Source organism: Oryzias latipes, chromosome 1 (genome assembly GCF_002234675.1).
Source record: "Oryzias latipes chromosome 1, ASM223467v1".
Classification (NCBI taxonomy): domain Eukaryota; kingdom Metazoa; phylum Chordata; class Actinopteri; order Beloniformes; family Adrianichthyidae; genus Oryzias; species Oryzias latipes.
In genome coordinates, this window is record NC_019859.2 from 21,790,486 (window position 1) to 21,817,986 (window position 27,501).

At 37.7% G+C, this 27,501-nt stretch overlaps 1 protein-coding gene across 2 annotated transcripts in view; it reads left to right on the top strand.

Moving 5' to 3' along the window:
- The window catches only part of sdk1 (sidekick cell adhesion molecule 1), a 306,103-nt gene that overhangs the window by 153,031 nt on the left and 125,571 nt on the right, over positions 1–27,501 (top strand). For both annotated transcript variants that reach the window (XM_020704342.2, XM_011477316.3), the window contains exon 5: positions 6,870–7,003. In XM_020704342.2, the coding sequence (XP_020560001.2) occupies positions 6,870–7,003 (134 nt within the window). The remainder of the gene's footprint in view (positions 1–6,869; positions 7,004–27,501) is intronic.

The following is a 27,501-nucleotide window of genomic DNA, read 5'->3' on the forward strand; positions in this document are numbered from 1 at the left end:
ATATTTGTCCAAAACTGCTTACTATTTTGTTTTAAAGTTGATTTGCTTTTTCTGTTTTTTTTTTCTTCTTTTTGTTCACCAGTGAAAATCCTAACTCATTGTTACTCTTTCTTTTGCAATTTTGGTAGCATTTGATCCTTTTGACATCCAAGTTTCTGTTTGTGCTCAATTTACTGAAAAGTGTCTCTACAGGAACTAGCTTACAGGCATTGTCTAAAACGAAAACCATCACCTTTGTCTTCTCTCTGAGCCATGTGGCTTTGAAACCAACTAAAATATACAAAACAGGCTGAGTCAAAGACAAAAACAAACCCAACACTTATAACCTTGGCAATAATGAGGACATATTATAATTGAGGTGTAGTTCTTGTTTAGATTTACTTGGGAAATCTTTGACATTAAACCTCATTGTTATGAGTAAAAAGTATAACGAAAAAAAACACAAAGCAACTTAAAGAAATTACATAGTAATACAGAAACTGTGTTGCCTTTCTTTGCAGACCAGTGAGCTCTGAGCTAAGCTTAGCTTTGTAGTTGCCAGCCACTTTGAAAAGCAAAACAGCATAACCCAATTTAACTGTCAGTTCGGAGCCAAAGAATGCCTGAAAAACTGAACATCTCAACCCCGTCAGATTACAGAATGCTGTATTACAGCATTTAACACGCAACAATGTGCACACTAACTAATAGTCAGTTCTACAAATAGATATTGACATTTAATGGTTAACACCAGTCAACAAAAACTTCCCCTAAATTTGGCATTCTCATGTGTTTATAGTTCGAGTGGGTTTCATTGAATAGGGTTGCCCAAAACAAACCTGCTTACCAGACTCTGTTTACAGCCTCCTTTCATGCAGACGCTAACAATTTTCACCCCGATCAGTGTGTGTGTGAGACGTTGTAATTTAAGGTCGCGTGCTGCCCATCAGAATTAGAAAAGGAGGGCAGACAAGCCCTGTTGACAAGACAGTTACTCGCCAAAGCTGATGGACGCACTCATGCACATATAGACACATTTAAATATTAATAAAACATGCACACACATTCTCTCGCACTCATCTGTGTCTTGCACACACTAATTTGCTTTTGGCACAGATCGGATGTGTTTCTGTGTGTGTTCATCAGTCAGTCTTGCATTGCAAACACTCAAGTGTGTTTTTATTTAATGTTGCCAGACACTCCAATAAAATAAGAATCTCTGATTCAGAGGAATCGTTGGGAAGAGAAATGACGGTTTCCAGGACATTTGTGGGGTATGGACAATGAGAGAAACCCACACCAGTGAAGCAGGGAGGAATGCAGACAGGATACAAATAGGATGTAGTTGATTGGTGTATTTAACGTCTCCTGCCCGTGGGAGAAACTGTCGCACTTGTGTATGCACACATAAAAGCCTGCAGGTTCAAACAGTTTTTATGCAGCTTGTGTTTAATTAAAAGGCAAAACACTTAGGTTTGTTTAAATTTGAACAGTTGCATCATTTTTCATACATTTAAGCTTTAAATTATTTTAGTTTTGAAGAATTACTCTTCCATTTATAAACTTTCAGGTAACGTCCACCAAATACTCAGAACCAAAATTTATTTTTTTCTGGTAATTACAGAGAGTTTTGAGGCCCCAGATCTTTTGGTTCTTGACTTATTTGCTTTAAAACACATTTCTGGAGAAAGAGTAAAAGGAAGAAAATCCATCTGTGTGAGAACTAGTAGTTTTCATACTAAACAGTTCATGGAAATCCACTGGCTAATTAGGACTGATGCAACACGAACAAATACTCAGATTGAACAAGAAGCTATCTTATTTAGTCCAACTGCATTCTCTCTCAGCCATCCACCGAGATCTTTTGACTTTGAATGTTTACTTGCCAGCTTAGCTTCCCTTGAAGCAGCCAGTCCCATCAGACTCCGCAGGCAAGAAGAAGCATGGCCTCTGTTCTAATCAGAATGCAATGGGTCAAACACATCGGATAATATGGATGCCAATCACCTGACAGACTTAACCCATTTTAAATTGGTTAGAAGACCTTGTTGAAGAATTCATGCAGAATTCTTTCTAATGTGGGACACGTAGAGGCCAGGAGAAAGTTTAATTTAAAGAATGTTTGATTCAGATGAAAGCATGAAAGATATTTTATGACTTGTATGTATCCAGTGTGGGTCCTTGGGCAAAACCCCTTTGTGCTACTGCCTAACTATGTTACCACAAGGGGGGCCAACTCTGGGTCCCCTTCTGTCGGTCCCCACCCAGATAAGGGCGTAAAAATCTCTGCCAGACCACCTGTGCAAATCGCAGGAAAGGTTCAACACTTGATATGTTTACAAAGAAAGACGGTACACAGAAAGAGTTTTCAAAGTTTTAATAATAAACCTGAGCTTTCCTTTCCAAACAGTGCCTGTGACCCGACAGTAACACACCAGCAATATGGTAGTAACAGGGGTGGTTAAAAAAAACACACCGGTAAAAGTCACTGAGAGCAGCAGTGACTTATAAGCGCGGCACGCGCCTCTGCGTAGAGGCAAGCGCTGCGCAGTGCATGCGCCAGAAGTTTCCTTCCACTACAGTGACATACCGTAACACACCGCTAACAGGGCTGGTTTAAAACACATGAACGTAAAAGTCACTGAGAGCTTTCTTCATCTTCCTCCTGTGCACTGAAACCATGGAAGTCTTCCTCCTCATTGTTGGATTGGAATAGCGTCAGATAGTCTATGCCACACACTCTCTCAGTCTCTTCTTCGTTGTCGTTGTCAGTGTGACTCTAAGGCAAATTCACTCCTGAGCTTGCGCTGTCCTCTCTGTCATGCAGCAGACTGGCTTTTCCAAACTCGTTGGTGATGGTGGATTCTTTTCACACTGCTTTTTATGATTGCTTTTAACTTGAAAGCTGCGTCATATTGTAGTGGCGGTCACGTGCACGTTGGGTCTAATGGCACCAAAGGATATGTGGGATGCAGCCAAAATAGGGCTGAGCATGGATGTTTCTTTTTGTTGTGCTATGACTGAGAGGTCTAAGAGCAGAAATGACATGCATGCTGTTTTGCTGCTTGTGGGTGTGTCAGAATAAAAGGACTTTTTGCTGAAAATGGGATTATACATCCAGCTACCTCTCTGAGACTGTTTTGAGGCAGCAACATGTACATCATCTTCCCCATGTGCCACACTTACCTTATCTGCTCGAGCGCCTAGCAGCCGTCAAAAAAATGCATAAATTAGCCGCATCATTGAAAAAGCAGCAGGGTTAGAAGCGTGCGACAAAAGTAGCGGCTTATAGTCCAGAAAATCCAGTAGTTAGTTCATTTGTTAGATAGGAGGAGTTAGTTGTTACTGTTATTTGTTAATAAAGAATAATGCGTTGTAATTATATTCATTTGCTACGCAGCCGCAGGCGATTTTGTGTTTGGCTTTGGGGGGGGGTTTAACCGCGACACCGTGCCCCCTGCTGGTTCATCGCGGTGATCAAAAATCCCACACTGTCACAGCTCTAGAAGGAATAATTTGTAATTTCTTGGAACTAAGAAGACGTCTCACGTCAACAACATCAACCAACTATAACTAGTTGGAAACAATTACTTCCCGGTTTGATCACATGATCGGAAATCAGGCAAGATTACGTAGTTTTAGACTCCAGCTGAATCAGATGTTGAATCAAGATTAGGCATGTTTATTTTATGCTTCTTATGATCAACGCTATATTTTTCAATCTTAATATTACAAATAAATGCACTACTAGAAGTCAGCATATTATGAACCGATCATGACATTTAATTGTCTAAGCACAGCGGAATGCAGCAGCAGTTTGAGCAGGAGACGCACAAAAACAGCTTAGTAGTGTTAGCAAGATGTTCAAAAAAATTGGACTTCAGGGCTCAAAAACTCTTAATAAAGGTTTAAACTGACAGCGAGTGTCTCTACAGGTTTGTCTTAACTCAAACAACAACCTACAAAGGCATTTCATAGGAAAAAGATCGGATTTTTGTGTCTTTTTAATGAGAATGGCTCTCTATGTGGTCTTGACAGAGAGATGGCAGTGAGATGACTGCCAAGCGACCGTCTACAAAGTCAAAGCTAGAGGAAAAGTTATTCTTAAAAAAGAAATCCATAATCTCTCAAAAACAGCCAACAGTAATAAATGAATACATTGATATGAGCTAGTCATGAATACTCATCCATTCAGTCATACTACAACAGTGATTTACAAAAAAAAAAGCCATTCTTCATTTTTAGGAATTCTTTATGAAAACATGGATTATAAGTAATGAAAAATAATGAATAGTTTTGCTGAATTTTTTCTTTTCTTGGCTCTTTAAGCTACTACACAGAAATGCACTGTGTGTGTCATGATAAAAGAAGGTTGATAAAATGACAAACTAGATCTGTTTATTAAATTTGTTCATTGTTTTTATGTGTTACAAAAGGATCAGACAGACAATTGGTATCGCAGATGCTCAAAATCAAATGACTCAGAATCAGATTGTGACTAGAAAAACCTGAACGGGATACCCCTAACAATGACTTTGCACCGGTCTTGAAATAGTTATGATGCCATCTCATTTGACATTTATTACTCTACGTTGACCTAAGATTCACAGGAGAAAAATACACAGCTGTTGGAAGTTTAGTCACGAGTAAAGAGCTTCAATTTGCTCAAAGGTCAGACCTCGCAATCCTCACAAAAATAGAGAAAAGATTGCAGGCAAATTAATAACAGTAATTTAAAATGAATCCTTCATATGGACATGATGTAAAATGAAAACAGGAGATCATTGTTTTCCTTTAAAGAAGATCACTGTAAAAATAACAATCAGAAATCAAATTACTGGTACTATGTGAAAGATTCTTCCTGTTTAGAGTTGAGTTTGTATCATGTCTTATTATCGGCTCTTGAAGTGTGTTGGAAAGAAGCTGTGCTTATAATACCAAACCCACCTGCAAATCTACAGGTTAGTTGAAAAACGAGCCAATAATAGTAGTCTTATGACCCAGTAAAAGTCCAGACTTTTCCAGCCTATAATGTTGTTTTAAGACATTATTAAAGCTGTGTGAAAAAGTTGGCCAAAAAACCATTACATTAACTTTTTACTAGAAAAGGTGATTTAAGTATTCACTGTAGTTTTCCATGGGGCTTACTGTATTTAAAACTTCTGAACTGCTGATATGTTGCTTAAACATATTGTGTTAAGGGTAAAGAAGTCAAATAAACCCCATCTGTGCATGGATGTTTACCATATTTCAAACCTGGCGATAACTTGAGTTGTATTTATAATGTCCTGATAAGTAAACCTCTACTACTAAAAGAGGATGCACTCTCATCTTTATTGGACACTTTTAGACAAACACACACGCCAACTGAATGTCATTGCAGGGCTGAGACTCTGACTCCTGAGGATGTTCTCAGGGGAAATCACACCGAATAAAATTAGACCTGTGGAATACTGTGTGTGTGTTTGTGTTAGAGGGAATGTGATCGAACTACCCTGCATTATTTGTGACTAACATTTTCTGTTCCCATCGGCTTCAGTCCTCCCTCTCCTCTTTTAATGTGTAGCCTCTTCCAACTTCATTTATTGCCCATTCTGACTCTTTCATCACTGGATTGACGGTAAATGACTGTCATGTTTCAAGCTCCACATACGCGGATTGACAAAGCCTTGATTAATCTTTGCTTGTAGATAATTGCATTGGTTGTGCTTCTGATTATTGCAGTCCTCCTCTTAAGGAACACACAAGGGCACATGTGAAGAACTAGTGGCAATTAGTCAAATAAGAACATGCAATTAAGAAATCTGTATTAAAATAACCAACTTCTGTTGAGATTATTTTTGTAAGTACATCTAAATGCATATATACTGTTTCAAATCCTTTAAGGCTTGTAATACTGTAATTGTGTGGTGTTTGACACTGTTTGGGTACAGCTGTGAGCTTATTTAACATCAAGAAACAAACAAAAACAACATTATGTGTGCTTAGGAAGCAACTCCACATGGCAGAACACTCCATAATCTTTCTTTTTTTTATATTTATGTAACTAAAAATAAAATCTCTCATGATGTCTTACTGTGATTGCAACTGTATATGTGCAGAGCAATGAGCTTGGATGGACTTAATGCCATACAGTGGTCTAAAATGGTTTTATTTTCCCCTTTGGTTATATTGATTTGAGTTTAGTGATGACCCTCTGGTTGGAATTTTGAGGTTTTTGCCATTCACAGACATGGTGAAAGCACAAGTGGCATCATAAAAACACCCCACAGTTCTTGCCAGCCAGCTTCTGTTGCCAGACAGACAAGTTCAAACATGAGGAATATCGAAGTCTTACAAATATATTCTTCACTCGCTCTCCCAATTCTCCTTGTTACCGCCGCTCCGTCTTCTTCCTCCAAAGTCAACTCTTCCTATTATGCTTCCCTGAAAAACCACAAAAACATCACGTGTGTGCTCGAACGACAAATAAAAAGCACACTTTGTTTGTCATTGTGCTGTATGTTTGTGTCTTCCCATAACAAGGAAATGAAGGTGGATCAGTGTAAAGAATGTAGACTAGAGAACAACAGTCAAACACAGGAGAATCGTCAAAAGATTGAGAGATTCACCTAATGAGCCTCATGTCAATTTGAGACAGGAGAACAGATTTATTTAAGCTCTCTGAATCCTTTTATTTTCTCTTTTGATGCTTGCATTCAGTTTCCCCCACCCAACCCCTTACCAATCTGAATCAGTCTCTGAACAAATACTCTTCTCTTGACAGAGCCTTACTTTGAATAGCTTTTTTTTCATGAGAGATGGAGCGGTGTTGAAAGGAGGATGTTTTTCTCTGGAATGTAGTTTCTTTTAAACTCATGCTGAATGTGTCTCTTATTTGTGCCCTGCAGAGCAGTCACTTTGGACAATCAGCTTGTTGTCTTGGCAACCACTGCATCCGATGCTGGAGGCTACCACGCCGAAGCGATGAACGAGATGACGGGGGAGAATGTGACAAGCCCCACTGTCTACCTGAGCATCTCAGGTAAAGAGACATAATTACGAACATTATATGATGTGACAATAGCTCTGAGAGATGCATATTTCTTACGTAATGTCCCTTCATTCATAATTTGATTTTACGCGGTTTTTGGGTGGATATGTTTAATTAAGGGAGGTTTGCATTAAGATTTATGATAGATTTGACAGTAAATTCGAAGTTTTGGTATTTAAGATGGTTTTTTTTTAACAGTTTAAAGAAATCCACAACAATTACAGTATCATTTTTCAATAAAAAGATATAGACAGTAATAATAATTACATGTTTGGTGATTTGGAAAGTTTTTGCTCACAACAATGTCAGTGTAAGATGCAAAAATGTTGAACTGAGTGTTAGGAAAACAAGGCCTCTTATTTACTCACTGTTTCGAAATTTTATCCACACATTTTAAGCATGGTGTATCTGCATTATAAATACTTAATTATCAACAAATTTTGCATTCTTTCAATACACAGGGTTCGTACAGTCATAAAAAAGGTGAAAAAGTTTGGCGAATTGAAAAGGAAATTTCTAGGTCCTTAGAAAGTTTGTGAAAATTAAATCCAATGCAAAAATTTTGGAAAATTTTAAAATTTTGGATGCAAAAAAACAAAATGTAAAATAGTTTAACTTGAGATTTGAATTGAAATTGTGGCAGAAGTACAGGTTTAACAAAGTGCTAATTTTAATTTTCCTTTTGTTTATGTATAGGCAGAGCTATCCAGAAAGTGCTGACACATCTGTCTAATTACAAAAGCAATTTTCTGTTTCACACACTGCTGTTTGCAGGCTAAAATGCTGTAGGTCCTGACTCAGAATCATTAAGTAAAGATGCCTGAATTATTGATATGATGGATAAAAAATTCAGCACGGAGAGCCAAAAAAATTTAAATTAACATAATAAAGCAAGAATGCTTTATTAGAGATGAATGATTAATTAGATGGACTCCACACACATTCAGTGAATTTTACACAGTAGCATCACGAGATGGGGCTCCTTATAATCAGATGAGATGGAGAGCCTTGTCTGCGTGACAGACACCACTTTTTCACGCATTTTTACTACCTGCAGAAGCTACAGTGTGACATTTTTGAAAGGGGGTAAACTCTGTATAATTTGATGAAGAATGTTTAGTTTCTTGTAAATATAATTTATTGCATTTGTACAGCATCATGTCTGTGGGTAACGTCTTTAAGCTTTAGGTTGGAGGAATTTAGCTTGAAAAAAAAAAGCTTACTGTTAAAGTGTGAACTTTTTTTCTTTGAACATTTTTGTATTCTTCTCTCCATATCTGCTCTCCTGTGAGGCCGGAGGATTGACTCGGCTGTCTAGTCCTTCAGTTGAAGGGTTTGCTATGGTTAAATGAAACTGAGAGGGAAGGAGGGAGGGGAGGGAGGGAGGGACTACGTCCCTTGTGGCTGCGCCGTGTTTTAATTAGATTCTCTTTTACAGGGTTGTATCTTTTGCCATTCGTGGTCACAAATGCCCACATGCAAGAGCACGCAATCACATAAATATAGACAAGGTACCTTGTTATAGCTGTCACTGGCAATCGTTCCCCTGGGCATTTTAAGCCCACTACTGTTGGGCATCACTGATCAGTCACAAACATCTGCGTGTCATTGTTTTACCTTAGTGGTGTGTCTTTTCTCCAATAAACATTTGTGAGGTAAATGTCCTTTGCTGCATGAAGACATAGTTAATTTACTTGGTGTTTTATTGGGGTTGAGGTTGAAGAATCAAATAAAACTTGGGACACAAAGGAGTAGGGAAATATGGGTAAGATGGAATGTTGGTGTAAAGCCTCCTTTTAAAACACGTTTGACACCGAATGTGTCGCCAGCGACTCTTCAACAGTGAAGAAAGCCTTGAAAAAGTGGACCTCAGACTCTTAAGTCCCTGAGAGATTTGTCTTCATTGTTTTTTCCTTTTACAGATAATAATAAACCTATGTGTGATGAGCTTTCTACATACTTCATTAAAGCAAAAAAATATCCATATTAGGTTTCCAGTCCTATCTCCACTCCTCACTTCCTGTCTGCTTTTGTCTTTTAATTCAATTAAAGCGGCCACTAAAGACTAAAGGCAGAAGTTCATAGCTGTCAGTCAAATTTCTAAAAATGTTGGCTTTTCCTTTCATATATTCTTCCCGAATAAATGAAGCACCTGTTTTATATTCTTTTCTCGCTACAGTTAGACGTAAGCATTGTGCTAAGCAGACAAGAACAAAAGACAGAGAAGCCTAAAGACCACCACTAAAATAACTCGTGTTATGAGTCATGAGTTCAGAGAGGAAGTGACCAGCGGTCTGTTCAAATCAGGACTTAGGTTGATGAAACTGCTTTCTAGGACACTAAATTAGATCATTCTTAGGGATTTGTAAAGTTGAAACAAAAAAAAAAAAAACATTAGCAGAAGTATTTATGAACCCCAAAAGATCATTAAACCTAAAATGGACACTCAAAATCTCCAAACGTTCCAAAGGTTCCTAATTCCTAAAGCTTGTAGGAGTGGATGGAAGATTTGTTAGAGAGACAGCTATATTATCTACCTGCTGCACTTGACAGATCTATTATCTGCATTTCCCCGAACACCTTCCTCAAAGTGCCGCCTGGTCTGTGGGAAATCAAAGGCACTAACTGTCATCCGTGGTTGAGCTGACACAGCAAGAATTGATAGCAGCTCAGCAGCCTTGTGAGAGGTCACACACTGTAATCACTGGTAGTACAGCTGGCCTCTAAAATATACAGCTCCTGCAGCTATCTATCAGCGCAGACAACATGAAGAGTTACAGAATTTTGGGAGAAAACTTTAAAAAACAGTACATTTCATGGAAAAATATATCCGAATTTAGTGTTGCACATGGACGAAACATAGTGTCCTCAATAATTTTGCGTTAACTGTAGATTTCCTCAATTTGTGTGTTTCTGAAATATTGCTTTTTTAGTTTTTTGTTTTTCTCAGCATTATTCTAATTCTTTATCATTATATCTGATCAAAAAGAACCATACTCCTAAACTAGGAGGTCATGCACTCAGGTCTTTCCTGTGACAGGGTGATAACCTCTCCTTTAATTAACTGAGGACCATGCTAAACTTGCAATTATTCCTTATCTCTTTAATAATCTTAAATGGACACACTTGCACGCTCACTTGAATAGGTCAGTGTCACTTGGTCTCCTGCTTGTTTAGAAAGTGTGTGTGTCTATTCGTCTGCTCACTTTTATGTCATTGCATGAGAGGAGTTAATGGATTTTTACCTCAGCAAAATCTTCTCATAGAAAAATGTGTTTGAGGAGTCACTTAAATTAAATGATCTTTGATCAAATAAGCAAAATCGGACCTTCGGAAGCAGAAAACAGGAGTTTAAAAGGAAACAGGACCAAATAACTTTGGTGACTTTAGTGAGGTACACTGGATTTTCTTCTATATTTCTGGAATAAACAAAAACAATCTTTTGTTTTCTGTTTTTAAATGTTGCAACTTTTTGTTTATTTTATTTTAACCTATGAAAAAGAAAGTTGTATTTTTACACACATATAGAGCCTCCCATTTTTTCTAGAGCTTTGCTTACGTAAAGACAGTGAAGATTCATCATAGAGATTCAAAGAAAAATAAAATCAATACAGCGCAGACGCAGATGTCCCAAATATTTAGTCTCTAAATGCAGCTGATATGATCTTTTCATTAGAGCTTGACAGCATAGTACATTTTCCTTTTCATTTAAAGTCTGTATATGACACAATGCGTCTAAGTGCTCTCACTCATGATTTGAGATCTCTTTTTCTTAATTATCTTATGAATCTCCACAATCCCACTTGTGTTGTGCCTTCTCCTGCACTTTGTGAAGTATTTTTTCTTCTATAAAAACTGGGTTTCTGTCGTCACATCTTCTGTCCTGCTGCTTCTTTTGGGTTTGAGAACTATAGGAAAATGGACAACTTGTTTTTATTAGAGTATTTTGGCATTTCCAGCCACCATACTTGCTAAAAAAATGACTACCGGTACTTATTTTGTTGCATCACAGTGTTTTTTACTTTAAAACATACATTAAAACAGCACCTCATGAATAACATGATTATACTTACCGGTATATTTATTTTAAGCATTCTTCCAAACTTAAATCCTCTTTTTCGAAAAAAAAAAATAATCAAGATGTAGATAGAATTTATGACACATTACTTTAAAATGCTTTTTGTGTAGTAAGGTAAACAGGGTAAAATAATCCTTGCTTTTAGGTGTTCTTATTTTTAATCAATTTGTTGTTGCTGGGATTATTGTTAATGACTTTGATAATGTTTTCTTGTTTACTCCACCTGTATTTTTAATGGCTGTCTGGTAATTACATACCAATTAAATTTTTTGTGTAGAAGATTGGTCTTGCTAATGTCCCTTTAAAACATTTTAGGGACATAAAAAAAAATTCTGTCTTTTACTTGAAACTTTAAAGGGTCACACAAATGAGAAACTTCTGAAACAAATATCAAATCAAAACTTCTGCAAGTTTACTAAGATTATTTATGGGCCAACATTTGAAATCCAATTTTAGCCAATGTTACGACTGTAGGTGTTTCTACAAGAACAACACATCTGTGCTGCTTTCTTTGACAGTCAGAGTTTTGAAAGCAACAGGAAGGTAACATTTGACATACTTATTTGAGATGGAACAGACTTCCATGTAGATCTGGATTTTCTAATGTTATGATATTATTCTCAGTGATCCCATTTTTTGTGGGCATGCAAACAGACCCTGCGATGCAGCCGACTGGAGCAATCAAAAGGGGAGGCAACAAGATAAGACTTTGATGGAAAAGTGACGGCGGGGATTTGCTCCAAGTGCATAAATGCATAGTAAATTCACCTTAAACCTTTTCTGCAACGTTAATCACGACATGCATGTATGTGTTGTTGAGGGTGTGAGAGTGTGAGCTTGATTACATCAGCTTGGTGATTGAAAGAGGCTCCGAGTGATTAGGTTTTCTGTTGGAGTCTCTACTGGAGTCTGCCATTTTACAGCATGTGCTGCTCTGGTCCTCCAGTTTCTTTTTTTTTCTTTTCCTTCTTCAGCATGCAGTGCTTGTCACCCAATTGCTCTGAGAAATCAGAGGAGTCTGTCAGAAGCTAAAGAACCGGCTGATGATGTTAAGATAAGCCAGACAGCAACAGAAATCCACTGTTATACTGTCATTTGACACAGAAGGTTTGGGGGAAGAAAAAGACTTAGAATGACTTTTCAAACTGCATAAGGGCTATGACTGACAACCAACAGTTTGTTCAAACTACAAACAAGAATGTGGGTTTAACACACTTTAGGAGCACTTTGACATGTTTGCGTCTGCACGAGGACAGACTTTTTGTGTGTCTTAGAGTCTTCTCACGTGTCCCCTCACTTCCAGGTGTTTTTTTTCTTTCCATGTCACCGAGTCTAAAATGAGTAAACAAAACCTGTTTATTCTTCTGTAGATGTGTGTCCAAGGAGCTGTGTGTTTTTAATCCAAGTCCCACCCTCTTTACTTTGTGTTGCATCTAGCTGGCATTTCCTCATGCTAAAAAATCACTATAAGTGTTTGGATCATTGTGGGATTTTTTTACGTAGTTTAACATATTGGGATTGCTCCTGGTGCCGCAGATGCTGCCAGTTTTTTATTTAAAACTAAAAAGTTACATCACGTTTGACTTTTTTGTTGTTGTTTTCAGTCCTGTAAGTCTCTTGACACTCTGATGGTTTTGTATTTTGCTGCCTCATGCTTCCCTAAGCCTCAAAGAAAGCCTGGGCAGACAACAGGGCATCGTGCCACAATCTGCTTGTGTATGATCTAAGCGGTTATTCTTTCTGTTGCTCCGTGTATTGGAAAGGGACTATGTCCATGGAGAATTCGGTAAACCCACAAAAGAATATGCAGAGCTGTGTGGGTGGAATTACAACGGACTTGTTGGCTGGTGAGGCCGAAAAAGAAAACAAATGCCAAATTAGATTCTGTGTAGGCACCAAGCACTGATACAAGTACAGGTGTGTGCACTGAACAGTGACACTGACTCTCTGCTTCTTGTATGGCTGTTTTAATTAATTGCTGGCAGAAAATATGTATGAGCGGCTGCCAGGCTTGGGTTTTTAACTACATGGTAAAAATGTGTCACAGACTCGCCTAGATTTAGCCCGTTTGTTTTCTTACTACTATTTCACCATGACCTTACCTTTTACATCTTTGTGTTTTACTGTTTTTACTCGCCTTTTGTGTTTTTGTGCACAGCAATCTGTGCCAACTGCAGCATTTCTTCTAAACAGTTGCATTCTGGGATTTTATGATGTTTGTATTTTTTTTTCTCAGTATTGAACATTTTAAGTTAAAATACAAATTAAGTTCAAATAAATGCAACTTGTTTTGTTCAATATTATACGTTTTAGGATATCCTATAGAAAGATATTTGTTTTTTAATGGCTGGCCAGTGATGATTGTGTGGATACTATGTTGTAACCTCTCAGTTTGACTTTTAACTGGACTGATGCATATTTAAACTCCTTAGTAGCTCAGTTTACCAAGCAACATTTAGAGGCCTGTTACATAAGCAAATATGTTTTATTTTCAGTTTAAAACAGCTTAAGGATCCACTCCAATGAAAATTACTTTTTTGGGGGAAGTTTTTAATATGTTGTGGAAGTACTTTTCATCGTCAATGGACTTATATATATATATATATATATATACAGTACAGACCAAAAGTTATTTGAATGAGAAGGTGTGACCAAACATTTGGTTCTTTTGAAAAGAAAAAAAAAACACAATAGCTTTCAACACTGCAGGTGTTTCTTTTGATTATTTGTGAAAAAGCTTCACTTTTTCACATCACATGTTCTTCTCATGACCATCTGTGGTTACTCTCACATGTCAAGCAGATGGTGAATACAACAAATGCTTCAAATTCCATCAATATCCTTTTTACGGGTCATTTGTTTATTCATTCAATAATTTGTGTATTTGTACTTTCATAGATTTTTTTTCCTCTCCACAATTCCTAGTGTTTTGGTCTTTGATTTTATAGGGTATTCATCCCAAAATTTCTAAAAGCCCAAATGTTGTTTTTTTTGTTTTTTTTATTGAAATCTAAATAATTTTACCTCGAACTTGATCTTGCTATGGACTTAGTTTTTATGATGATGGAGGTCAGCTGTGCTTCTGTTATTTTCCACACATTTTACAAAACCAGATTTATTTTTTCTAGGAGATTGATGTAGATCGATGGCAGAATAAGCCGTACGGCTTTTGCAGAAAATATTTGGCAAATTTTTCATTGGTCCGACCCAAATACTCACCCCTGCTGCTTAGTCCACAAATGCATGTCCGTTACGAATGTGGCACCGTTTCAAAGGGAAATGAACTTGCTTGCCAACAGCATGAGTTTTTGACAAGAATCATTGTTAAAGCAGTAACATAAATGTTTAAAAAAATAGTCTCTCTTGTGAAATGTTTATTTAATTACCATAAAACAAAAAAATGGATATGCAAGAGCCATAAGAACAGAGGTAAATATTTTGTCGGACAGATTGTTGACAGCTCAACTTCTCATTTTTTCCGAGCCTAACTTAAATAACTCTCCAGCCGGTTCTTTTGCTTGCAAAGTGTGAAGACACTGTGCAAAGAAAACAAGTCAGCAGAGGTTGAACTGCACTTCTCAGTATTATAGTGAGTTGTTTCTTTGTGAATTAATCAGCTTTTGATCAAAGTGCAAAACACAAATGCAATGGAAAAGGAACTGGACTTAAACTAAAATTTCTGATTATATTTCTGGTTTGAAATACTTTTTTTTTTTTTTACCAGACAATTTGATATCTTTCTATTCAGTGTTTACCTACAAAAATAAGAGCCACCAAGTTATGTCAGTGGTAAAACAATAAAGGGGGCAGGATGAGCAGTTTTATGTCTTATCTTTATGAATGACATCATCCTTATCATTATAAATCTCCAAACTTAGGGTTAGATGAGGAAACACAGAATCAAGTAAATCAGAGAAAGATTCTTCCTTATGGTAACAGGAATGAGTGGCAAGGGACAGATAGCAGCTAATCTTGTACTCACTGGTTTATTTGCTCTAATTAAAAAATAAAATAAAATCACATTTCAGATTTAACTGAATTTGGGAAGAGGTCCAATATAAATAAGGAGGTTTTGGAGAAGCTGGACCTAAGACCAGGCATAACCTGCCAGACACAACATTATGTCTGTCTTAATCTCAATTTAGCTTTAAAGTACAGGTTTAAAAAGTTTTGAAAGCAGATAGTCTTATTTAATATGGGGGACTTTACTTTTGAGTCTCTGAAGAAGTTTGCATAATTATACCTTTCCATGTCTAAAGTGCCAGAAGAGCCAGTGATAAATTTTGATATCTGCTAAAGGGAGCATTTTAGGAAACATTATTTTACACAGGTACCATCTAGAGATTTGGTAGATTGTAAGCAACCTAATCATCCAGGTGAGAAAAAGATCCAGACATTATTTGATGTTTTTTTTTAAGATGGAGCCAACAAAATGTCCAAAATTCACCTAAACATCCACTTTTTTACTGTTGGAAAAGAGTGGATGTAAAGGCTCAAAATGCTTTAGTAAAATTAAAAAACAATAAAAAGGAAAACAAACAAACAAAAACCACCCAAAAAAAAAAAGACTTGTATTTTTAAAAATGCATAAAATGACACTTTAGCTTCCTCATTTTTTTAAATGTATTTATTTATTATTATTTTAGATAAAAGAGTGCTCTCTTCCAGGCAACATTTTTCTGAGTCTTTGAACTGTGGTTTCATCGAAAGAGCAGCTTTTAGGCTTTTGGTTGAGGAAAAAAAAAACGATGAGACTGCATTTCTACCGGCAACTAATCAATAAAAAAAGCTCTTCTGAAACAACAAGGTGAAGCCTCAAGTCTTGGGATCTTTTCTGTGGCACAATGGAACCTCTTTACCTGCAGAATGACAGAAAGAACATCCTGAGAGGATCTTGTGTCTCCCGGACGCACAACTTTGCACACAATTCTCTTTTTCATTTGCAATCCCCTGTAGTCCAACATTCAAACTGCACCAATGTTAGCAGGTTGTTATTGGATCACACATTTTGTGTGCTTTTGCATTTAGTTTCCAGTCTAAAATCTTAAGATTTTTGTCATGTTTTTTTCTCAATCATCACAGAATATCAGGTTTGAGTTCTAATCAGTCAGCTGCTTCTGTTTTTTGTTCATTACATTCAAGCATATTTAGGTTAATGCTTTTCTGTTTGTCGTGCTGAGATCCTCTTCACCTCTTCTACAATGCCACCTTTCAGTTTTTCTGTTTTTTAAACCATTTTTGCCTTCTTGCCTGTTTGAGTTTTTTTATTTTATTTTTCAGTTATTTCCACAAATCCCTGTCACCAACATTTAGATACTCTTACAACCACAGTTCTTGACGGATTTTAGGTGTCTGCATCATTAGTCTTGTGTTAAAAAGTTTAAATGTGTTTGGTTCTTAAAGCTTCACATGTTTTGTACTTTTAAACAATAACCAACATTAACTCAAAAACTACATAAATAAAATAAACTGGACTAAAGGATGCTTGTCGAAGCTTATCAAAAAAAATAAAAACAGGCAATTTACACAGAAACAAAACCTAACACGTTAACAAATATGCCACAAACATAAAGTCAACACACACACACACGCACACACATATACATGCGTTTTTTACAAGATTAGTATTTCTTTTACAAAATTGGCACATTTAAGATCTCTATTCCAACAATTCCAAAGTTAGGAAGGAGATTTTCATTTGACAATAGTTCTTGTTCCGTATGATTCAAACATAAAAAATACCTCTCAAATTATAATGTTCTTCTCGTCTTTTAAAAAAATGTCTGGACTGTAAAGGGCAAACTACTTTGAAAAGCATCAAAGTTCCCAACATTATCACATGTACCACAACCACCGTTTTTATTGGATTTGATTTCTTAAATAGTGCATTTGTAGATTCATAAAATCCAGCTTTATCATTTCCTTTGTTATTTTTTGAAGTTTAAATATAGGATCAATGCATGTGTTGTCCATTTTTCCCAAAATATAGTAGAATTAAAGGGCCTATACCAGGGGTGCCAATATTTCATGCCTTGAGGGCCAGCCTCCTGCTAGTTTTCCAGAAACCTCTGCTGTTCCTTACCTGGATCAGGTGTGTTTAGCCAATAAGAAGATGCAATTGCAGGATGGTTGGAAAACATGTAGGACACCGGCTCTTAAGGCCTGGATTTGGGCATCACTGGCCTATACCATGCTTAAGCCTTTTTTAGTAAACAGTATCCATGTATATGATAATATACTACCTTTGGCACACAAAAAATATTTTTGACAGTATTATTATTTTCACGACCTGTTATCCTACCTGGAAGTAAGACGTCTTGATTTCTGAGGGACTGGTTTTCGCTCCATGTGGGTGCCGCCCATTTCATGATGTCATCCAAGAGTCGGCCTTGGCAGCGTGTCAGCGTCTCGCCCACGGAACCAAACAAAATCCGAACTTTTGCAAGGATGGATGTGTATATTGTGCATATAAAAGAAAAGTATTTTTGCCAAACATTGCTATCTCAGCGGAGAAAGTTGGTGTCTATGTTAGCCTGGGGGCGGTGCTGACAGCGCAGACTCTTCCTGGAAGGGGCTGTTCTCACTGGTATACTCTATCTCATGAGAATCCGCTCGTTATGGTGGGTTTGGAGGGGCTGGTGCCCGGAGCGCAGGTTTTTAGAGCAGTGTTTTTCATGGTCAGGTGTGCCGTGGGAAATTACCCATTCACTGATCTAAAAATGTTAACCATCTCCAGGATATCAGCTCTGTGTTCATTCAAACAGGCCCTGATAAAACACTGAGTAGTTAGGAATATGAAAGATCATAAAATACTTTTTTCTTTGTGTTTATTTGATTCTATTAAAGATCAGCTTTGATAAGAATGACGGTACCGCGATTTAGCCTCAGCTTCAGCTCTGTTTTCGGAAAAGTCTTGCCCCCTCATCTGTCTCCACCAATCATTTTTGGAGGCTTAATCATACGTCAGTCTAACCAATCAGAAGTGGTGAAAGTCCTCACTTCCTTGTTCCGATTTAGCTCGTAAAGTCTCTCAATTCCAACAAAAATAACAGCTAAAGCTCGTCTTTAGTGGTGTAGCTTTCCGAAGAATCTGGTGTCAGACCGTGGAAAAAGTGAACAAAGCAATGAAGCTCAGAGACGCTAGTCTGTCTGGCATCTGCGTCAGTTTTTGCACTACATCTCCCATAATGCATTTGGTTAAAGTGACAGCGTCTCAGCGTAACATGAGTCTTCCCCTTTAAACGTCTTGAAACCACAACGATCACACATCAAACAGTTTTTAAATCTTCTTGATAAAATCAGAGGTCAACAGTTTCGTTCTCCTTCAAGGTTTGTGTTTATTAACATCCAAACATCCCAGTTTGGTCCAAGTCATCTTTCTAACTGAAAAACTTTTATAATAACGTCTGGATTCATTTAAGGTGAAGTAGCCAACAGACACAATTTAACTAAATTGAAACAATTTAATCATCTAAATAGACATAAAACATTTTTGTTAAAGTTTTCAAAGACTTCATCTTTGATTAAGACAAAAGAGAAATTAATAAAACTTTAACATATTCACTTTTTGTGTAGCTACAGAAAAAAAAAATATGTTAGTTTTTTTGTGTAAAATTTATCAAACATATTGTGATCATATTGTTCAAAAATTACAGTTGCCTTTGCACCAACATTTAAAAATTTTTTTTTTAAAATAAATCACTATTTAGAAAGAATATATTTGGTTTTTGTGAGGTTACATAAAATAGCATGTTAATAAACTGAAGGGAAAAACAACTACCAGGGTAAAATTTAAAAAAATTTAGTTAAAAATTATTACAGAAAACTAACTTAACTTCTATTAAATCTTTTAGAAAAAACAGCTGCAACTTCCAGCGTTTTCTGCCACAATTATCACAAAAATGCATGTGAGATTGCGGAGGGACTGTACACCAATACAGACTATGAGTTTCTCCTTTTTTTTAATTTTTGGATGCTGGTGTGCCGCAGGATTTTTGTCAAGGATAAAGTGTGCCTTGGCTCAAAAAAGGTTGAAAAACACATTTTTAGAGGAATACTTAAAAGTATGTGAACGGATCAAAATACCGCTTTGGGATTTCTTTTTGTGAGGAATGACCATTACAGTGCACTTAAAAGTTAGAAAAATGATTTATCATGTTATTGGCCCTTTCATTTTGATTATAGAATGTGCAAAAAGCAGTTATTGTTAAATGCTAATGGGGAAACCTGTTGCTGGTTTCTCTTCTCAATTGACTAATTACTGTGCCTGGAACAATATTTACGTAGATGTATAACTCACTAAAGATGCCTTTGAATGTAGAAACTTACATTTTTTACCAGGGCTGTGTATAACGAATTATCCCAGAATCGAATTGATTCGATTCACCAGTGTCTGGATGGATTTGATTCAATATTGAATTTACGCGGTTTTTACTACGACGGAGTTTTAGGGCCGAGGTGAGAAAAATACTCTGGAGGATAATTTTGATTTGTTCCTCTTTTACAGGAAAAAAAGTCAAAATCTCAAGATTAATATCGAAATGGCAAGGATAAAGTCAAAATAAAGTTTGAAGAAAAAAGTCGAAATGTCGGTAAAGTTGGGCTTGCCCCCCCCGGAGCAAGCCCAGGCCCCCACCCCCCAAACGCCGGCCCTAGAAGAGCTCTGGTCAGGCCTCGACGGGACCGAGGCAGCCAACCGGCCGGGGAAACCGCCGATGGCCTCAGCGGAGACCCCGACCCGTCAACCCCCCCTGCCCCGTACCAATAGTGCCCCCCCCCCCTCCCCCAGAATGCCCCCACACAGGACAGGGCCAATGCGCATGAATGATCCCGGTGATGGTCAGAGGGGCCGTAGGCGCGAACTGGCAGCCACGCCTCTGTCAGTCTGCCCCAGGGCAGCTGTGGCTACAACCGTAGCTTACCATCACCAAGTATGAATGAGGAGTGAATGAATAATGGACACAATGTAAGCGCTTTGGGTGTCTTGAAAAGCGCAGATAAATCCAATCCATTATTATTAAGTCTGTGGAAAACTTTTGGCATTTTCAACGTTCTAATGCTAATATAACAGACTATTTACATCTTTGTTGTTTTATGCTGAAACGGGACGTTTCATTTGGTCCTATGGGAAATTCCATCATTCATTAGCATCAAGCCAGCGGATTATAGCTTTACTGCTGTTCTTGTTATATTACACTGTAGATGTATCAGAGTATATCATTAATGTTCCATGACCCCTCCGGTTGTAATTTGTAAACTAGCAGTTTTACAGTTGTACACTATCTCACAAAATCTCACAAGAGTAACATTTGGTCACCGGAAAAGGAAAGGCATAAAGGATCAATCTCTACCTTTATTGATTTATTAAGCTTTGATCAATTCAGATTGATTTAATCATTCAACCTAGGCCTAATTTTCACTGATCAACCTCATAAGCAATGTTTGTTGCAGTTCCAGTTTCAGCTTGATGAGTCTGGTGCAGGTGTCCTGTGGTTGCAGTTTGTCTCAAACCTTTGAATTCCTTCTAACTATGGTGTGAAGGGAAGTCTTGCTGCAGTAGATTGTTTCCCTGGGGACAGCAACATCAGACCTGGCTGTTTGACAGACAAACTTTATCAAAGAGATGCCCTGTGGCTATTTGAACAATTAGCAGATAACCACCATGATGTCCACTTTCATGAAGTCACTCCTCCAAGTGATCCTGTAACCTGCTCTTTTTCCATTATTGTTGTATTGAATTTTTGATAGTCTGTGGAAAGACACAACTGTTATCAGTAGTGTCACATAAGAGACTTCTTCTGGAACTACTGTATTTTTGTTGCAGAGAGAAGGACTTCTCTCTCTTGATCCTCTTCTCTTATCGCCGTTTGTTTTTTTAGGTCCCTTGTTTCTGACAGTCTCTCTCGCTGTGTAATCAGGCTCCTCTGAGATCATATAATTAAAACCCCTGTGTGCAGACAGAGATATGAAGTGATGGAAGGATGGGTAGGAAACCCAGTCTCATCACAGTGGTTGTCAGTATGGAAAGAAACAGTGTGTACCGCTGGAGGGATACCTTGCGCCAAGTTCCAGCTTTAACACTGTGATTAGGCTGATTAGTGTAATGTATGCAGCTTTGACAGAACGTTTCGCTAATGGACACCTTCTCAAATTGCCTTTTAACCCTCTAACATTCTTACGTAATAAAGTAATCATAGCCAAATAAAAAAAAAAATGGAAGAAAGAGAAAATAAATTAGGGAATGAGGTCACAAAAGACAGAAAAAAAAAAACATTTTAAGCACTGATCTGATGACACTAATCATGATGTGGCATTAAAAAGGACATACTAATTTATTAGGGATTCTCTAAATGCTTCAGTCTGATCGAGGTTACTGCTAACACTTTTAAACCCCATTGACATGGAGGATGTCAATATTGTAATGTAGATACACTGGGTATGAGTCCACATTGGAGGGAATCGAGCTGAGATTAGTCTCACATAGGATAACATAGAACATGGAATAATCTCCTTAGATTTAAACAGCTGTGAAACCAGCATATTGGTGTGGATCCTTCAGCAATAATTTTGATCGATGTTACCAACTTAGGAGTATGCATGAAACATCGATCCAATCTCTCTGACAGTGGAGGCAGATAAGGCATAACAGTAGAATGGAAGGGGTTTATTGCGATGATCGCACACTTCGGTTTAAACTGTTTAAGTGTGATGTCATCTGTGTGAAATAGTGTCTTGTAGCTAAAACAAAGGGGGGGGGGGTGTTTAAAGGAGTTTTTAATGAAGCACATTGTAACTCAGTTTCCTGTTGCTTATATCAAACAGTCCTTAAACTCTTGAAGAGGAGCACCAGAGGTGTTTCAAAAAGATAGGCGAAGTCTAAATAAAAGACAGCCTGTGCTGGAAACAGAACAGAAGGGCAAATGAATGAAATAAAGTCTTCTTTCAGCCAATCTGTGACAATGGTTACTTTTAGAAGCACTGTTCTCCTTCTGTTCAACAAACCTCACAAACATTGAGGTTGAGGGTCAGTCAACAAAGACAAAAGTAAAGAAAGCGATTTTGACTGTTTGCTTTGTTTTGTGCTTTTTATCCTCTACACTGCAGGCCAGAGTTTCCATTAAAACAGGAAGTATGCAGTCTTAGCAGCTAGTTTTAAGAGTTTCTCTGAACACACAACATGCCCAACCTTGAGGCAGGTGGGCTACAGTAGCAGAAGACCACACTAGGTGTCACTCCTGTCAGCTAAGAACAGGAAACTGAGGATTCACACAGACTCACCAAAATAGGACAATAGAAGATCAAATAAATGTTTTCTGGTATGATAAGTTTCCATTTCTGCTGTGACATTCGGATGGTAGGGTCAGAATTTGGTGTCAATAACATGAAAGCATTGATCCATCCTGCCGTGTATCAACAGTTCAGGCTGGTGGTGGTGTAATGGTGTGGGGATATTTTCTTGGCACACTTTGGGCCTGTTAGTACTTAGTTGGGGCGGCCGTGATGCAGCAGCATGGCGGTTGACCTCCAATTGAAAGATTGCGGGTTTAATTCCCGTCTTGCCCGCCCATTAGTCGAAGTGTCCTTGGGCAAAACACTGAACCACTCCTTGCTTCTGGTGGAAGGTTGGCGCCAGTGTTAGGCAGCGGAGCCGCCACCAGTGTGTGAATGTGTGTGTGAATGGGTCAGTGACTGTAAAGCGCTTTCTACCTTCTATGAAGGTAGAAAAGCGCTGTATAAGTATATGCCATTTATATGCCATATGCCATTTGAGCATCGTTAAAATTCCACAGCCTACCTGTATTGTTGCTGACCATCTCGATCCCTTTATGACCACAGTGTACCATCTTCTAATGGCTACTTTTAGCTGGATAAAGCACCATGTTATAAAGCTTAGACTGGTTTCTTGAACATGACAACATGACATGTACTTAAATCTCCTCCCACAGTCACCAGATCTCAACCCAACAGAGCTCATTTGGGATGTTCAGCCGACCAATCTGCTTCAACTGAGTAATATTCTCATGTCAATATGGACCAAAGTCTCTGAGGAATGTTACAAATACCTTTTGAATCTGTTTCATAAAGGATTAAGGCAGTTCTGAAGGCAAAAAAAACTGCTACTAGCAAGGTGTACCTAATACAATGGCTGATAAATGTATATTTTCATTTAATGGGAAAGTAGTTTGAAACTCCTGACAAACACTTGTTAGTCCCTTGCTAATCGCAGGAGCTGGATTCTAAATATACCCCACAGTAAATGAAATCTCTGACAGTTTATTTTTTTAAATTTATAACCTCTCACTACACTCTTTAACCAGAAATGGGTGGGATTATATAAGTTCGCTTCCTTTCATTACCTTTCAAGCAATAATTAATTTTATGTCCAAGTATCCTAAGTTTGATATGTCAATGTATGAATGTATAACTGATGATTGTAATGTTTTTGTGTACTATTCTTACTTGATTGCTTGAAATAAACCATTTCAAATCAAATCCAAATCAAATCAAACCACTTTTCTCAGATGGACTTTATCACACTGTTGTTGAAAGATTTTTAAAATTCAAACCTTTGCCAAAAAAACAACAACAACACCAACACTTTGGAGTCACACAGCTAGCGATCAAAAATGTATTTTTTAATTTGGCAAGCTGAACACATTCTGCACAGGAGACACAACACTGGAGAGATTGATTGACAGTTGTCTACAGCCAATCAGAATGAACAAATTGTGCTGTAACAAAACATAGCATTCAACATTGCAGCAAGATAAAAAATCTTTAAAACTATGAGGTTGCGAAAAATGAACCACCTTAAAGCAAGGCACAGCTATACTTTAGTTTAACAATACATACATATAATAACCAGATGTGGAACACAAAAGGTGCTTGCTAATCTTTCAAGTGCAGAGATAAGTGTCATGGTGCTTGTGGGTTTATTGATTCTGTCTATCAGGGCGGTGCTGTTATCATCCCGTGGCTCCACACCCTCCAAGTTTAGCAGTTTGCGGGTGTCAATCAGTGAGTTTGCGGACGCTTGTATGTTAAATATTGGCTTCAATCCAGCGCAGGCCTTTTTGCAGATGCTGTTCAGATTTAGACAGATGCTCACAGTTTTGCTGCCGTTTTTATTTTTGCCTCTGAATCCAAAGTGATCACCCTGGGGGGGAAGGCATGTGCTCACTTACATTTTCATTAAAAGTTTTGAAAGGATCCGCACCAAAACGTAGATTATGCATTCTGCATTCAAACCTGCAGTTGGACTAAAAGCACCAGAGTTTATTGCTGGACGTAACAGGTTATTGGAATAGCAGGCCAGTCAACAGATGTTAATTTGAAGCAGTCTGTATTGGTGGGGGGAGCTGGTGAATGATGGGGCAGGGCGGCAAAGGGAAGATTAGATTGACTGAAGAGAAGAAAGACAAAGGATGAGTATATAGGAGGGGAGATGATTAAGTGCTGAAGAAGAGAAATATGTTCAGGGGTGGAGTGAAGGGCCAGAGAGGTGTTTGTCATCGACTGCTTTCTCTGTGTATGTGTGTGTATGTGAGATCAAGACTATATATTATACTGGCAAACAAACAAATGCAAACAGCGCCTTCATTATTTATCATTAAGTCCAAGACTTTTACATTCTGACAATAACAACTCTATTTCTGGATTCCTATTGGTGGTTTGTATTAGTCATTTATTTTAATGGAAAAGCTCACCAGGTCATGGCCACCTGACTTCAGCAGGACTTTCTGTGTTGTGCTTCGAAAACTGAATATTTTTTGACTTTGTTGAAATTGAAACACTTTTATACCAAGTCATTACTTTAAAATAACTCAGAAATAATAAAGGATAGCACTTTGCACACATGTAAATGGTGTGGGTTAATGCGGTATTGTTTGCTGCTCATTTGAACTACTGCTATTTGCTGAGGCATTTCCATGGAGACAAATCTGACCTTATGCTTCGAGGGGTCGAGTAATGAACATGGAAATTGTACACTTTCATGTTTTGTACATTGTTAAGAAGTTATTTTTAAACAATCATATCCTGTTTCTGGCTTAAAACTAATGTGTGTTGGTGAAGTTTGCATCTTCAGAAAGTTTTATTTAAACAATTATTTTGCATTTTTAGCAGATTTATTGGATTTAATAAGGAAAACGAAATCAACACATTTAGTTCTGAAGTCATTATTCAGCTGAAAAAGGATGGCGAATCTTAAATTGATCTGCTCCACAATTTGTTATTTTTGTTTTGTCCCTTTCATCTCCAAAGTAACTGCAAGGCCATAAAAGACCAAATTCTTGCTCAGTTCTTAACATTACAGCAATCAGTTCTTCAAATCTTCTCAACTAAAAAATGTCCTTCTCTCATTTTCAAGAGCTTTTCTTGTGTTATTGCTGCTGTCATGACTTGTATATTGAGGCAGAACTGGACGTGACAGTTCAAAATGGACACATATGAAAACATGACATGTCTAAATCAATGTTTGTTCGGAAAAAGAAAAAAATGCGAAAAAAAAGCAAAATAAGAATAATCATTTGTATATTTTTAAATCAACAAAGTTCTTAAAGATTACTTTTAGAGAGATAAGTAAAAAGTTCAACGATGAGGTCATACCTAGAAAATAGGGATGATTTCAGCAGAAAATCAAAGATGGGAAAAAACGGAAAAGCGGTAAAAGCTTTAAGGACCGCAGAAATGGACAGGAAGCAAGAAAAAATAAGAGGCAGAGTATAAAAATTGAAGATTGAGTGGGAAAGTGGAAAACAGGAATAGATCAACAGAGCTTTTAATCCCAAAATAGTTTTATCCTTTACTCTCCTCCCTATTTACCTCTCTGCCATAATGTCCTTTTCCTGACTGGCTGTTCGGTCAAAGTGGAGGAAAAGGGATGTGTGTGCAGCATCACGAGTGCTCAGCTGCATGCATGCAAGCATATTGTGGTCGACAGACAGACAGACAGACAGATGATGTCCATTACCAGGCCACGTTGTCCAGAGCCAAGCTAACAGCTGCAGTCACATCACACTGATCTATCACTGTTCTAATGAATCTGTTAAAGCCAGGCCCAACCAATCAATCTCTGAGCCACTTAATCAATTAAACCATTAATCAGACACACACTCTAACTGTTCTTGCTCCTTTGAGGGATTGCTTTATGCATATACAGAGCCATAATGACATGAGCACACAAACCCATCCTTACCAATGCAGACCTCGAGTCAGTCAGAGTGTTTGTTCAAACAAGATGTGGATTTCTTTGAAATGCAGCTGTGCATAATAGTCTACAAATGCACTTTTACAAATGGGTAAATCTGATTTTCTATCAAGCACGTTCAAATATATGGATAATGTTTATCAAATCAAGTCTGTAACCTGTTTGTTTTTTTAAAGAGCACACTCATGAAAGATCTTTTCCAGGCTTCTTTCCAAAAATGCATCCGTAAAAATGCAAAATTTTTGTTTGGTGTATTGCTCCCCCACTGTCATGCTTTGTGTGTGGGCCGAACAATGGCAGCTCCTCTTCACTTATTTTCTCAGTGTGGTTTACAAATTATTTGGTACTTTTTTTGGTGATTCTTCCATTGTCAGTGAATAATTATGCCCCACTAAATGATCTGTTATCCCAACCTTGCGTAAGTGTTGTATGAGTCACCTGCAGTCTAATTTCACGTTCTGAGTCACAAGTCCGAGAATATGTCTCTCAAATCCAAGCAGAAAAAAGTTCCTTCATCTGTTAAAAATGGGTGATAAGAAAACTACTTTGTCTTTTACCCCTTAACAAAACGCAAAAATAAGTATGCTTTACAAGGCATTTTTTCAAAGGGCACGAATAAAATCTTAATATCAAATTCATCCATTTGTTCTGCTCCAGAAACCTCTAGTTTGGGTGGGAGTCCCCGAGCCTTCAAGGAAGTGCTCCAGGAAATGCCAGGACATGCTACTCTCCATTGATCTGTCATATTCCTCCAGGCCTCGTCCTTTTACTTACTGGTGTGTAGAAAATGAGGGGACCGTGTCAAGCAGAAGCTGCACATCGAGTGGCTGGAATATGACTTAAGGATGGAAAATGTAAAATTCAGTATCCCCTTACAGCTGAACATCACTAACTCATGTCAGGGGTCTCACAGGCATAGGTTCTAACTGTGTGACGGGATGGCAGCAGAACCGGAGTGTGAAGGGTTGGTTATCCTGCAGCATTCTGGATGGAGAATGAGGGAAAAAAAGGAAAAAAAGGGAAACAACATGATTTAATAATGATGTGCTCCTTTTTGTCTCTCTCTTGTGGTCCTTTCTCCATCTGGTGTTTTAGCCTGAGGTGGTGGGTATAGGACAATGAAACAAGCGCACACAAACAGCTGGACCACATTAAATCCTCTTTCGATCAATACCTTTTCACTTCAACTTTTATCCTACAACT